The sequence below is a fragment of the Drosophila innubila genome, assembly GCF_004354385.1.
Source record: "Drosophila innubila isolate TH190305 chromosome 2L unlocalized genomic scaffold, UK_Dinn_1.0 4_B_2L, whole genome shotgun sequence".
Classification (NCBI taxonomy): Eukaryota; Metazoa; Arthropoda; class Insecta; order Diptera; family Drosophilidae; genus Drosophila; species Drosophila innubila.
In genome coordinates, this window is record NW_022995372.1 from 12,082,459 (window position 1) to 12,098,521 (window position 16,063).

At 34.1% G+C, this 16,063-nt stretch overlaps 2 protein-coding genes across 3 annotated transcripts in view; one reads left to right on the forward strand and one right to left on the reverse strand.

The window, feature by feature from the left end:
• LOC117780007 (cell wall protein DAN4) overlaps window positions 1-16,063 on the forward strand; it is a 38,386-nt gene that overhangs the window by 1,226 nt on the left and 21,097 nt on the right. Inside the window, exon 1 of one of the 2 annotated variants that reach the window (XM_034616375.1) lies at window positions 5,536-5,554. The exons of the other annotated variant lie outside the window; for it this stretch is intronic. The gene's annotated coding sequence lies outside the window, so the exon portion shown is untranslated. Of the gene's footprint in view, window positions 1-5,535; window positions 5,555-16,063 lie in introns of those variants that run through there. 2 annotated transcript variants of the gene reach the window in all.
• Window positions 14,079-14,549, reverse strand: LOC117780008 (outer dense fiber protein 3-like protein 2). The gene is made up of 2 exons (XM_034616376.1): window positions 14,500-14,549; window positions 14,079-14,438 (listed from the first exon to the last, which is right to left on the reverse strand). The coding sequence occupies exons 1-2, from the start codon at window positions 14,513-14,515 to the stop codon at window positions 14,191-14,193; spliced, it is 264 nt and encodes an 87-aa protein (XP_034472267.1). The 5' UTR covers window positions 14,516-14,549; the 3' UTR covers window positions 14,079-14,190.

Here is a 16,063-nt window from a genome sequence, read left to right on the forward strand (position 1 = left end):
GAATTTACTATGAAAAAAAAGTTTTTCATACTAAGACTTGATTTCTTGATCGGTCCTATGACAGCTATATGATATAGTGGTTCCGATTAGAACCAACTTTGTTCAGGATATATAAGTCTTAAATAAATGCATATTCTATTAGTTTGGTTACGATATCTAGTAAAACAAAAAAGTTTTTCATACTAAGACTTAATATTGGACCGATCGGTCCTATGATAGCTATATGATATAGTGGTCCGATTTGAACCAACTTTGGTCAGGATATATAAAACCAAGATAAATGCATATTGTATTAGTTTGGTTAAGATTTCTCATTAAACAAAAAAGTTTTTCATACTAAAACCTAATTTTGACCCGATCGGTCATATGACAGCTATATGATATAGTGGTCCGATTTGAACCAACTTTGGTCAGAATATATAAAACCAAGCTAAATGCATATTGTATCATTTTGGTTGAGATATCTCATAAAACCAAAAAGTTTTTCGTACTAAAACGTGATTTTCGACCGATAGAAAAAAGTATTTATTCACTTAACAGGTAATATCTTCCGAACCCCTCAACCAAAATTTATGTTTCATATACCAAAAAACGCGAAATTGTACGTATTACAACATATTAAAATTTAACAAAAATCGTTAGAGTCGTTTTGTCAGAAATCGCCAAAATGTAAGCTAAAAAACTTTATTTCACCTGTAAAATGTTACCTGAGTACTTTAGAAAAAAAGTTTAAAGGTACGCCTAAAAGCCCTCAAACACACCTTTCTAATGATATATAGAACATATCTGTAGCTTCTATGGTTTGGAAACTGTTGAGGTTTCAATTTTGGCGGGATTTAGCGTTTTCCCGCTAAACTAGCGGAAATTGAAAAGTCGTAGAACAAACATTTCTAGATTTTGAAAAGGAATCAATCCCCATCATTACATTTAAGCTTCTTTAGCGCTTTGATGCAAACAGACAAACAGACAAACAGACAAACAGACAAACAGACAAACAAACTGACTTTTCATTTCATTTTGAGAAGTCCACTAAAATTTTCAAATTTATTTATCTTTTGAACCAGTTATCGGATTTGGGTGATTGAGGTATCAATCGACGCGTATTTTTAATTAGAATTTTTAAAAAATAAAAAATTTTACCAAAAAGCCCCAACGGCCCCATAAGCTGCAATTATCAAAATTTTTCCCCTCCCACTTACACCCCCGTATCTCATGACCCAGGTTGGTTAGAAAAAGTTTTAGTACGCCATTTTGTAAGTTAGAACTAAACCTGTCGATCGGTATATAACTCGATCTGATCGGACAGTCGTAGCAAATTTTCCAACTTAGCTGTATATATAGTTAGTCGCCTTTCGCACCCTTCGTGCTGCTTTCGTCACTAACGCGAACTGCCGTCCGCAGTGATTGATTCGCCTAGCAGCGATGTTGGCTGGGTAGCAGGAAGAGGGCGGGGGAGTCGGAGGCGGCTACAAAAAATGTTATGATATATTTTAAAATAATATTGTGGAGTTACTGCAGTTTAGAATGAATAAAATTGTAATCGATATTCCAAAAATGCATTGAAATTTATTGAGGTGAACTGAAGTTGAAAACAATATCTAATGAAATGCAAAATTTATTTTGAGTATAAATTTGAAAGCAAAAATATTTATTTGAAATCATTTAATTTAATCAATAAAGTACACTCAATAAATCCTTTATATAAAATATTATTGAAAATTCCAAAAAGGTTTTTAATTTGATCTAAAGATTAAAAGAATAGATATATACATATTACTTAAAATTAGATCAAATTGTTAAACTGATCAAGAGCCACAATCTGTTTCGATATCAACATTGTTGTGTATGGGACTTGGCAAAAATGCAGTTAATTGCCAAGATCAGATGACAGAAACCGATCTTAAACCTACCCAATTATTATAGAAATATAAATAATGTATGTACAGTGGGACCGAATTTTTCTTTTCGAATAATATTTATTTGAACTGTAATGGGATGGGAATCTTTGATGTCCTTATTATTCATAGAAAAAACTAAAACATTTGATGATTTTACATAAATATATTTTGATTGATTTAAAAATTAATAATTATACAATATAAATTCGCCAATTGTATTGTCTGTCAATTGAATGATATTTAACCCTATCAATGGGTCAGCTGAACAGCAATTACAATTGTCATTGTATTTGACACACTTGAAATGCACTTGAAGAGTCGCAATAAATATCATCTAAATTTCAAATGAATTGATGATCTCTATTTCTGTCGTTGTCTCTGGCTGTCTGTCAGCGCTTTACAAGTGCTTAAAATATATTAAAAATTTATAAGATTTATTATGTGCACCTATAAGGAGTACGACAAGTATGAGTAGCATAGCATATGAACAGCAGCCGAGACCTTACAAGGTTCATTGCTACTTGTCACAAATCTTTTTTGTTGGACATGTTGTTTTCTTTGTTGTTATTGTTGTTTTGTTTTCCATGTAGGCAGAGTGTATAGATAATGAAACATTGAGCTTAATGGCATTGTTGTTGGCCCAAAGCAACAATTGCAACAACTACAATAACTACAACTACAACAACTACAACTGTTATGCCAAATTGACACACGAAGCCGCCAACGTTGCGCGTGTCAACACCGTTGTCTTCGACTTTTAGCTCTGTCTTGTTAATATACACATACAGTTTGTCAAGAAGTTGCTTTAACAAACTCCAAAAATTACACCATTTATCTTGCAAAAAATATATACATATCAGGGAGTGTAATCTTTATAAGTTTTATTATAAAACTCAAATAATAATCTATATTTTTGATTTTTACTATTTAACTTGTGCGCAAAATAATAAAACTCAAAAATATTCTTTATTTTTTTGATCAAAAGTAAAACTCAAGTTGTTATTTTCACTTTTTTAAGGAATGTGGAAAAAATTTATATATATTCCAAGTCTTGAGTTTTATTTTTGTGCTTAAAAATAATCATTATTTTATGAGTAAAATAATAAAAATCAAAAAATTTAAGATCATGGTGAAATTGCATAGATTACCCATAAAGAAAAATGTTGGTATATTTCATGCTCTTTTAAATTTCCTAGAAGTGAATGATTTTCTCAATAGCAAAAAAAAAAACAAAATAATCATTATTTACAGTCCCTGATACATAGGTTTTATAGATTAGTATTTTATTTCTTATTTTATTGCTCTTGGTTCTATTCTAAAAAGTAAAATCAAATTTAATGATGTTTAAAAATAAAAACTAAAATATGCTCTTTTTTATTGTCAAACCACTTTCGTGACTCACTGTATATGTATTTATTTTTTGCCCCTACAATTTCGCTGGCCCGCTTGTGTCTGATAACAAGCGTGTTAATTTCAAACTGTATTTGTATATAAGCTGAAATATATATATTTTGGCCACACTTCATTTGTTTGGCCTAAGAAATGTGAAATGTGAAGAAAATCCCAGCTGCGATTACGAATTCAGTTTAGACTTTGACTTAACGTATTGCACAATTTCTTAAAGCATTTCTTGATTCTTTAGTTATTTAACGTATTATGACTGTGTCCATTGTAATTTTAGCTCTGGCAATACAATTTGTTGACTGAAGTGATTAACTCCGTTGCGCTAATGGCAAAACAAAAAAAAATGGCAAGTTCAAGGTTAAGGATAGACCGTTTAGATAATCTACTGTTGGCTCTTCAGCAACTGTAGAAGAAGAGTCTTTTGTACTATCCGCATAGAATAATGATGGGATGATGGATATGGCGTATTATAATTATTTCTGTTACGTGAGATTAAACACAAATGCTTCCAGTTACTTCTCATTGTTTCTTTTAAAATATTTAATGTGATACGAGTACTTTAATGTCTTGAAATATCTTCACGTGTTCTTCAGTGGGATGCAGTGAAAGAGACAGTTAAGGTGATAGCGTTTATATCAACAGAGAGAGTAAAGATACTTATATCAATAATGATAATGTAAAAATAGGCAGTTGCAGATCAGCTATACTGTTTTCTTTTAATATGTTATATTTGATTATAAATTGAGCTCAATATCATCAAAAACTAATCCGTAGTGCAGACTTGAGATCTTCTTAAAAGACTTTTAGACTGCTCTTAGGCTCCCACCTCGTCTAATCCAAGTTGTAGCCGCTTTTCCACTTCAATTGGTCGCCCTTTTGAGCTGGTCAAAAGCTAAGCCAAAGCGGCTTGCAAATTTCTATGAAGTCTGACGTCGTCCACCTGTTTCAGCTGTCGGTCAGGCCATAAAACTTCCTGCGCACCAAAAAGCAAAAATGCGTTTTGCCTTTAGGCTAAGGTAGAGGCCAAAAGAGAGGCCAAAAGAGAGGCCAAAACAGAGGCATCGTGGTAGAAACAGACAAAAAGCAAAACGAATGAAAAACAAATAGCCGTTACCACAATAAATAAACTTCATTCATAGGCAAATATGAAAAGAGGCGTAAGCAACAGCGCAGAAATTGGCAAGTCGCTGCAAAAGTGGCAAGTAAATCGGCAACACGACTCGAACAAACCTCGAAGATCCACAACACAAAAGAAGCTAAAAGAAGAAGAAAAATGAGTGTAAAACAAAACACAGAAGAAAGAAAAGAAATATAATCATTTAACGCATTTTAACAGCGCTCATTACCGAACACATTTGCCAGTCCAATAAGCAAAAAGCTAAGGCCCTCAATCCAATCCATCCGTAGAGGCCTCACCCAACCTTGCCCACAAGCCCGGCACGTGGACCCATTTAAACTGGTGCACAGGCGACATTAGTAAGGCAAGAAAAAAAATAAATAAAAAGTAAAAAAATATGTTTTGAATTTTATGAATGAAACGCAAACGTTTTGAATTTGAATTCGCATTGCGAATTCACGACAACTTTTGAAGCTTTTCGGTTTGGCTGCGTTGGTGGCGTAGTAATTGTGAAAAGTATCTGTCAGATACATGGTATGCATGCCCAATTGCCACCTCAATACTTGCAATTTTGTTTGGCCACATCATACACTATTATCTCAATCACCTAATACAAGAAAATATGATTGATTGTACAACTAATAGATACTCTTATAAAATATAAAATACATTTTGATTATATCAACTGATAATACTATCGATAGACTTGATCGTTCGTTATTCAATTATTTTATTTATGCATATTTGACAAATAGTATTATACAGGGTATAATAATAATGTCATACACACAAAATCAACAAATTTCGTACAATTTTTGCAAAATTTGTTAAATTGCGCGTGCAAAAATATGTTTATAATTGAATGCATAATTTAATATTCGTAGCATGTGGGCAAGAAAATTAATGCAGCCACCAAAAATAAAAGCTAACAAAAAAGTGGAAACAGTTAATAATTAAAATGATACGCAGTTGTTAAACGTATTAAATGCGCTTATAAATAATGAATTGTTAAATTCTTCGTCTATTGATTTACCAGGAAATCTGTTATTTAATCGGAAAACGTCAAAAACAGTTTTGGAAAATAAACGAATAATACAATTTTTTCACATCTCGCTTTGAGTATTCCCAGCTTGAGGTAAGTTAAAAAAATGAAATGCTGAGCACCAGCTGAATTTACTTAAAATGGATTTAGTATGATAGACTATCAGATACTCAGTAGCGTGATATTGGTGAGGATTCTTAGTTCTATGAAAGTCATAAAATAATATGAAATCAGTACAACTCTTATGCATTTGGAATATATATTTAAAAGTACACTCGGCTTGTTAATTTTGACTTTTTTTCAAAGTATCTACATAAACATTTGCTGTGCTGCGTAAATAAATGTACTCATATAAAAACTTGTTGACTGACCGACTGAAATGACTGACATTCGTCGCAGTTGTCCAAATAAATGCAAAGTTTTAATGAAAACAAAATAAACGACGCGATGATGCTACCAAAAACTGTTCCCAGTCTCAGTCCCAATATGTACACAGAGAGATACATTTGATTTGTGTTTTATTTTGATATTTTTATTTCCTCTCGTATAGTATTCAAATTAAATAGAGCATTGACAGGCGGATTCGTTGGCCATAAATTTAAATAGCCTCGCTCGCCTGGAGGGTAGTTAAAGTCTCTTAATTAGTTTGTAACTGAAACAGGCTGCAATTATTTAACTTATCGCATTTATTCTAGACAAAAATAAAAGAAATATTTCCCATTTCGTTTATAGCTATATAGTTTACAAAATAAATAAAATGTTGTTTAACAAATAGATTGTAGTTCATGTAAAATTTGAACTTTGTTGAGAATTATATTCTTATTAAACTAAGACTAATTATTTTATTAAAAAAAAAATGATGTAAATAACATAATTTATGTAACATAAAAATTATATCATAATTCAGAACCGTTTGGGAAATAAATGTATATCACAATTTAAAATTGCCTTGTGTGGGATTCATTGGCTTTTTATTAAAATTATTTGAAATGAATCATAATTATTAAAAGCTCGATATGTTGGGATATTTCATGTAATATTCAAAATTTAATTGCTACGTGAAATGTTAATTCGAGGGCAAATCTGTTAACTACAATGGGTTAACCAAGCATTGACGCACCTTTTCCTCTTATCTAGAAAATTTGCAAAGTCTGCTCGGCTTATTGACACTGTTGTTGGGGAAACCTTATCGCATTTCCGGTGACACTTTGAGGCAACTTTGCTGACGCATCTGTGGCCCATTGACGACATTGCAGAGAAAACAGCTTTAGCTACAGATGTGCGATCAAATATTGTGAATTTCAACAGAAAAGCCGCATTTAAGCGACGCGTCGTTTTCTTTTGTTTTAAATTTAAAATTATTTACTTTTAAAATTTAAGTGTTAAGTTGCGTTGGAAGCGCAGCGAGAATTTCACAAGTGTCTCTCAAGTTGTTTATCTTTGGTCAGAACCAGTTTCACATACAGATTTTGCTTATTAAAATTATGAAATGAAATTCATAATAAAACGCATGGAGACATCAGCATTAATAATAATAAATAAATGAATGAATGAACGAACGAGCATTCAAATGAATGTTTCGAATGTTTTTGGCAAATGTTTTTGAAATTTATCAATTCTGTCAACTCAGGTCGGCTTAGATCACCTGCCGGATGATGCTAAGAGACTAACTAAGTTGACTCACTGACTGACTGACCAAAAGCGGTCAAATTGCGCAACTAATTACGCGACTGTGCGGCGCCATTTATTTAGTCAGCATTGAATTGTTCAAGTTTTGAGCTCGAACAATTGGAAAACACACACTCATAGAATGGCAATAACAATAATGATAACCAAAAGAGCCATGAAAATTCATTGGGCCCAAATGGCCACCAGCCTTCGGCACGTACGTGTAATTTTAATTAATTTGTTTTTAGAAATTCGCGAGCCTGTAAAATATATTTCTGATTTCGCACGTTGCGGCCTCAATTTTATACATTTTTGTATATCGATCGAAAATACGGCAATTGAGCTGTTAGTCCAGCCTCGATTTCGATTTAATTTTATTTTTGGTTTTTTTTTTCGATTTTTTTTGGTACTCTGTACTCTGTTTTTTTTTTTTTTTGACTCATCTGTGTGCATTTCATTTCACTTTGTTTGTTGTGCCGGGTTTTTCGCATTTATTGCCAGCATTAATCATGCGGCAACAACAATATCTCAAAATATATTGTATAAAAACGTTAATAATACGTTATGTTTTGTGGTTCGGTTGAGCTTGCGAGGGGGTTACTAGTTTCGGTTCCACTTTATGAGCATTATTAGTGTTGTTGTTTTTTGTGTTGTTTTTGTGTCTACACACATTTTGACAATTTATGATTGGCCATTAAGCTAAACACTAAATTGGCGCTAAGGCGTGAATTTTTGTTAATCGATGTGGATGTTGATGTTGAACTTGAGGTGGAAGCCGTCATCAAAAGTGACTGTGCGAAATTCACATCAGACTCCGGCATCGGCATCGGCATCCACATCGTAATAAAAGGCCAATGATCAGCCGTTAACTGTACTTGTACTTGGAGTTCAGTGGAGAGACAGGAAATGAGAACAGAAAAAAAGAGGGCAAAGTTGTGGCAAGGATTCGAAAGGTAGAAACGTCGAGAATCAAGTGAAAAAGTTTTTGACAAGATGATGCTTTCAAAACTACAACTGCACTTAATCATAAGATTAATATTGGAGAAAATGGAGACCTTACAAATTAAGTAATAAAACAGTTGTTCACACATCTATTTCACAGTTTATTTACTCTTAGAATAAAGATTATCCAGTGTCGTATTTTAATAAGTTTTTAGATAAAGTTCGTTCTTTTAAAAGTGCACATAAATAAAAAAACAAATGTTTGTATACGTTAAATGCTGCAAAAAGGGCTTGAAAATTAACTGAAAGCTTTCGTCATGAATATATTTCAGCTGAACTTTAAATAAAAAACCTGGTGTTTTTTTATATCCATACATTTATTCCAATTTTGAGCTGGTATCTTAGACTGTAGTCAACCACTATTTACTGGGAGGAACCCACAGTAACTTGGGAATTCCCCAACCATATTTGACCTCAATTGAATGCAGAGGACAATCAGAAACTGCAGTTAACTTTTCAGCAGTTATATACAGAAACATTCTTTTGGTTGTTTGATTTTGCCTACAAATTGTTGCCATAGTTGCGCTTCATGTAGCCAAGTGGCAAGTGGCACAAAAGTGTTGTAAGTATCTGCTGGAAACTAAACTCATAACAAGACAAACCAACTTTTCAGGCCCCAAAAGTTGTCATAGCGTAAACAAAGACCCTTCCTCTTCCCATTCTCCTTTCCTTTACAATTTGCATTTTGTGGCAAAGGGGACACGAAAAGAACTCACATCAAATTTTCTGTCAAATAAGCTCGAATTTTGAAGGCGTTGCCCATCTGGTCAAAGTGGCGACACCATAAACAGTCTGCGGGGAGCTGTTTAGCAAACACTCTCAACTCTCAACAAATGTCAAGCGTAGAACGTGTCAGGCATAGATCAAGTTCCGCGCACACAACAAAAAGATACAAAGATACCCCAGATAAAAAAGATAGACATTGATAAGATTGCTGAAAGTTTACTGAAATGTTGGATTTACTTTTGAACAATTTATGGCAATGCATGTCAAAATGAAGCAACTGCAACAGCTTAACTGTATTTATCTATATCTGCAAAAATGAAATAGAGTCTGCAGAAAAAACCTCAAGTTTAATCAGTGCAAATGGATAAACAATTAAAAACTGAAACAGGTTTAAACGATGTTTTCAGAATACGCCTTATATGCAGTGCGAGCAATTTGTTACCTATTTATGTCTGAGTATCCAAAAACTTATTAAAATTCGTTTTGATTTTAACATAAATTTATCAATAGATAGCAACATATTCAAATTGGAAAATCTTGTTAAAATATATGTGAAATTTCTTGGAATCATAAAATTAGATGTGATCACATTTGGCAATTATTTTTAATAAAAACTTGTTAGTATGAACAAAACTGATTTATTTTATTTATGTATATATCGACAGCTAGCAGCTGTTGAAACAATCAACATTTTTATGAACAAGAGCAGTATAATCTGAAGGAACACCCGTTATGTGCATACAATATTCAAATGGGATGTTTGCATTGTTGCTTTTGCCGCTGGATGACAGAATCAAATTTTCCCATACGGAAATAACAATAATTGCAGCTATAACATGGCAATGACGTCGGTGACAACAGCAACAACAACAGCTACAAAGTTGCCCGATTGGCATTGGTCGCATTTTGGGGTTTTTTTTGTGCTCTTTTGGGTGTTCGATTTACAACGTTACTGAAATTTTTGTGGCTTGGTCATCAACTCGTTTAGCAGCGGCAGCTGAAATCAACCAGCGAAATGTATATAATTTCATGATTTCGCCTTGGCCACCAAACGAACTTAAAGTAGCGCATCTCTCACTCTCAGAGTGTGTGTGTGTTTGTGTGTGTGTGTGTGGCCCACATACTCGTATTTGTCACCTATAATTCTGCAACTTGAAGTCTACTTCAGTATCGATTCTGGGCATAGCTTTAAGGTTGAGAATAAAACCTGCCACAAATTCGCTCGAATTAGATAAACATGTAAATGATTATTGACACAAAAAGGATGATGTGGTGTGGTTGGGGGGGGCGAGGGATGAATAAAATCTGAATGTGTAATATGCGTATGAATAATAAGGTATCCAAACAGCAAGCACACACAAAAAGGGACACAACTGGCAATACAAATTGACATTTTATTTGCCTTTCACCTGATGACAGACGACGACAAAAGACAGACCGCAGACAGCAGACGGGAATCAACCGCAAATGCTGGCAAGCAAGCCGAGAGGGAAAAAAGAGAGAGAGAGAGAAATAGGAAGAGAGGGGAATTTGGGAACCCAAAAACGCATAATGAAGTAATTGACTGGAGTTTGGGTGCTGAATTTTCTCGCACATGTCTAAAGCAATGCGGAACAGACAAATCGCTAGCTTAGTAAAGCTTCTAGTTACAAATGTATCTTGAAGATACGAATGTATCTTTAAGACATGATAGTATCTTTAAGGACCGTGTGCCGTTGCTTGAGATTCGTTTGCCAATCCCCCATCATTGACAAAACATTAAAAGTTCGCTCGCTTTACTTTCAAAATGTGAATGCACTTTTATTATACTTAGTTGTTGTTATTGCTGTTGTTGTTGTTGCTGTTGCTGTTGTCGTATACGTGACGAGTCTTTTTTCGTTGGCCATTGCTCTACTTTTTCTTTGAGTAGCAAAAGCAGCAGCAGGAAGATGAAATTATTTTCGGGTCTGTTGCCATTTTGGACACACGTAAAATTTGGCTTTAAGTTGAGACTTTTCTTGATTATTTATGGAGCTTAAATTTAAGCTGAGCAAAAGGTGAATGTTGGTACACAAAACTTAAATGAGATTTGTTGGCTTAAGGAAATACATATTTCGAAAAATTTAAATACAGTTTCAGATCTAGCTTAAGTCTATTTAACTTTAGAAAATTGGGTCAGTGATTGGTGAATTTAATTGTTTATCATGAAAAAATATTCTCTTCTGCGCAATTTGTTTCCACTTTCATTGTGTTTTTTGGTCAATTAAACGCGCAAATTTTTGCTGTAGCAAAATAAATGTGAGTCGAAAATCAGTTAAAAGCGAAATTTGTGTGGGGCAAATCAGCAAAGCGAGTCACGTGCTGTGAGGGTCAATGATGGGTCTGTCACCAAGGGGAGGCTAAGCAAAGGAATTCGCATTACACGATAAATGAGTACTTTGATGCGTACTCGTAAGTAGTTGTCACAGTCTATCAATAACAAATGAAGCAGCTACGCTAATCAATTAAAATCAAAACAAAATGGGGAAAAATTAATTACGTGTGAGGTCAGGCCACAATTCGTGCCTTTGTTGTCACTTCCCATAGACCAGGTCTATACATAGTAAATAGTAATGACCCTTTCACGACAATGGGTTCTACCACAAATCAATTGCCAGCGGCTGATTGTCAAATTAACCGACAAACATAACTTATTTTCTTGATTGAGCAGAGGCCATTAAATGAACTTGATCAACGGCATATTAAGTATACGCAGCGGGTGTTCTTGTAGTTGGTTTGTTTTTTTGATTTGATTAGACGGAAGAGTTAAAGAGTTGCAACAATCAGGCAAAAGTTAAGTTTAGCTACAATTTAAATATATGCAATTAAATTCATTGCCACTTAAATATGTCCATTTAAAATTGACCAACTGCAACAAAAAGTGATGTGCTTGGCAGCAATCTAAACTTATAATTAAGTTTATAAGATCATGTAATGCCAAGTTGGTTGCAAGATCGTGCTAAAAATAACGAAGAACGCATTATAAATGCCAAATGGCAGAACAAGTCCAGAGAAGGGCAACTGCAACCGCAACTGCAACAGCAACAGCAGCACTTAAAGGTAATTTGCCCCATTATGGTGTAAGGGCCTGCAAATTGCGCATCTAACAAGTTAAGAATAGAATAGGAAAGCGATATGCACTAAAAATAGTTACGAGCACATCCAAATGCAGCAGCAGCATCAGCATCAGAGGCCGCTCCAAGAATTGCTTCTGTGATGATGGCCCATAAACGATGAGCAGCATTTTTGATGCTGCTGCTGATGCTGCCACTGCCTGCATCTACTGATTGACATAAAGAGCAAGTGGAGTCATAAAAGAAGTTGCTGCCAAGCAGATGAATCAACATTCCAAGCGGTCAACGTACCACGTACCATTGCCATGCCACAACGTTCAGGATGATGATGAAGTTGGCCAACAAGAACAACAGCAGCAACAGCCGTCGACATTCTGGCCATAAAGACAAAGACATTGGCCAATGCATTGAAAGCGGCTGCTTAACCCAACCAAAAACCAAACACCAGAGACCAAGACAAAAAAAAAAAAAAACTGCCAGAACGTAACATTAAAATAAACGCGTGCAGATAAATCTTCAGGTTCTGCGGGCCTGGCCCCAAGCGAACTTCACGCAGTTCCAGATGAGGTAAAGGATGTGGATGTGGATGTGCATGAGAAGGAGAAGGAAGAAGAAGAAGGCCAGCCAAGTAACAACGAAAATGCAATCAAATGCGTTGCACTGCAAAAATGGGCATTGTCTTTTACACAACACACTTTTAATGACAGTCAATTAGAATATATTGTATGAAATGTAATCGATACTATTTAGCAGATGATAGAAAACTATAAAAATTGCAGAAAGTTGACTTTAAAGGGTAATTTTCCCCCATATTTAACAAATTATATTATATAAAGTTAAAAAAAAAAAAAAATTAGTAAGATTTTCTGCGGTATTTTAAAGTATCTTTTGAAGCTGTTAGTTTATCGCTTAGTGTATTTGTTTGATATTGATAAAACAATGAAAGAAATGAGTTAGTTGAAGTTTAAGAATAATAACATCTAAAAATTTTTTTTATTTTCAAGAATTAGTTTTAAGGATTTTAAAGATCTCTTGAATCATTTTTAAAGTAAAGGCTTTTAGAATTTAAATTTAATTGAATTTTATTATTAATTAAGTATTACCGAAACAAAATAAAAACAGGAGTAGACTTAATTTTAATAATTCGGTACGGTAACTTAAAATATATATATCAAATAATTATGAATTTCTTTTGATGCCGTCAATTAATTCTTTGGCAAACTATCGATGGAAGAAGCAATAAAATGATAAATAAAATGCAATATGATAATAAAGATGAGTTCTTTTAAGTGTTAAGATACTTATCAGCTTTAGGTTTTTCTCTCAGTGTATTTGTGTGTGTGTGTGGCAGAGTGTTTGTGCAGTGCGTACGTGATGTCCAGCCCTGGTCACTTGCTCACTTATCAGTTTTGCCCAAGCGCGCCTTCAGTCTTCGGTCCAAACCAATCCAAGTGTCCAATTCGAAGCAGGCCATCTGCAAAATGCACGCATCGCACATCGCACATCCGTGAAATTCCTCAGATGCTCTCTCGTGCAATGCATTTACGTTGACGTTGCAATTACAACTTGCGGCGAGCAGCAGCAACAACAGCAACTGCAACAACAGCAATAAGAGAAGCATGCAGTTAACTGAAGCCCTTTCTTTGCTTTCAGTTGCGTTCTCACGGCCAAAGGCGGTCAACATCCTCCCTGTCCTGCCCTTTGCTCCTTGGTTGTCTGCTGATGTCTGTTTACTGTGTGATTATTACAAGAAGCATGAAAATAACAGGCTTTTGCTTAGAACCTCAGCTCGGTCGGTCGGTCGGTCGGTCGGTCGGTCAGTCAGTCAGTCAGTAAAGTAAGTTACTTAAAAGCTTGGCAACTTAATGCCACAGCGGCTGTGGCGGCTTCATTATGGCCCAGACACAAAGCCAAACAACTCAAGTGCACTTTAAACTCTCTTAAAGTGCCGAGTGTCACTTCAGTGACCAGGCTCAGTTCCTCTACTCGACCCACTCTCCTTCCTCCCTCCTCTCCATACGTTTGACAATAGATAATTGTCAGATTATGGATGACACATATCCGCTGTCGCAGCTGTTGGATAATCACATGCCACTTGACAAAATCGATTTGAATAGAAAGCACTTTAATTCATATCTAATTATAGTAACCATTTATTATGCATAACTATATATATGTTCTGACTTTTACAAGACCATTGTTTCCCCTTCATACATTTCATTACATCTCTTTTAATTTCTTTCAATCATAACGCACAGAGTTGGGCTTGTTGAGTTGTCCTCGTCTTAGCATTGAAAATTCAAGTCCTTTCGCATTGCCAAATCGAGTGATCTGCCCAATTTGATAATCAGCCGGTCCTGGACCATATTTCTTAAAAGCCGGCATAGCCGGTTTACTTCCAAAAGAATACTGTGGTCCCCGACGCAATCGGGCATCGCATTTCTCAAACCCAAATGTGCTGGGCAGTGTATAAGCAGCCGGCCCGGGTCCTGTTTTTAATTCACCACAATTATGTATTATTTAAATTTACATTTTTTTTGTTGTTTTTACCTGATTGTCTAGGCATTTTTATTTATTTATTAATTTTTTTGAAAATATCTCGGAAAATAAGGAAAATTTAATAGGGAAGCAAATTTGGTTTATTGTACAAAATTTTGATAATTGTTCTAGATGTTATCGAAATGTGTATGACAGTACAACTAAACTTGAATAAATATTTCTTTCCAGATCCAAACGATTAAAAATTCAAAGGCATAATGATGAAAAATTATTCAAAAAGTTTTAATAAATTCGTAATTTGAGAATCTAGTCTACTTGTATCATAAAAATTTAGTATTCATCGCTTTAAAGTTGTTTCGTATAAAAATAATGTAATACAATGATGTCATGTTCTTAAAATCATTTCGAATATTTTCATGACATACTTTTGAAATTGAAGTGAAAAAATTATTAAATTGTTTCCAGAACAAATTTCCTCTATATGCAAGCTGAAAAAAATAAATCTTGATTAGATCTCTTATAAATATATAATTAAAGCATTTATAATATTTAATTATAATATATGAATATAATATTGAATATAAGTAATAATATCATAAATGATCTGCTAAATCATAAATTAAACCAATTCTTATAAACTAGTATTTCTTTATCCCAAATATCATTTACATTATTTTTCAATACTATTTATTCATATATTTATTTTTAATATGTTTACCAGACGCCACAATTGACACATTGCTTAAATATTTATTTATTGCATTGTGTTTGCAATCCGCGTAATTATTCCCTGACATCGGCAGCGTCTGTTGCTGCCCGGAGGCAGTCAACACTTTGGGAGAAAAACAATCAGAAAACAGCAACAACACATGCTTATATATTATTAACACCAAAAGCGTAAAAAAACATTAATTGAGCGGAATGCACACGCCATGCTAATTAATGTTTAATTTGTTTCAAATTGTACAGCAATAATTTGAGCTGGGCATTTTGCATTGTTCTATGATATTCACGTTATTCGATAATAATATAAGAGATACGCTCAAACTCATGGATTTCAACAAATTTCATTGGACAAACACTTGACTCAGTCATTCTTCCATTCGTTCATGCATTCATTCACATCATTTTTCACTCAAGCTGAAAACGAATTCTGACAGGCGAATGCGTTGTGAGTGACCGTCTGTCACATTGTCATATTGTCTGCTGTTCATTAATCTAAATAATATCAGCTTTTTACGAGAACTGTCGTAGTCTGAGCTCGGGGAATCCCTGGACACCTGCGAAACGCCAGCCAAATTGAAATAGGTTCCATTCATTCATTCCCGACAACCAAATTACAAACACAAATTTATGCGAATTTTTATGAATGTCTATATAAGCTTAAGTCTCGTTTAAATTTTGTTTCAAAATTAATTAAATTTTGCAGCAACATAAAGCTGTTGGATATTCAGGGGTTCTGATTTTGCAAAAAATGTTTTATATAATTTCAATGAATTACAAAACGAAGCGTAAATAAAACATTAACAAATACTACAAATTTATTTTAATCGATAAAATTGGTAAGACTTAAAAAATGCAAGTCATTTGCATTTACAAAGCAATGTATGCTATT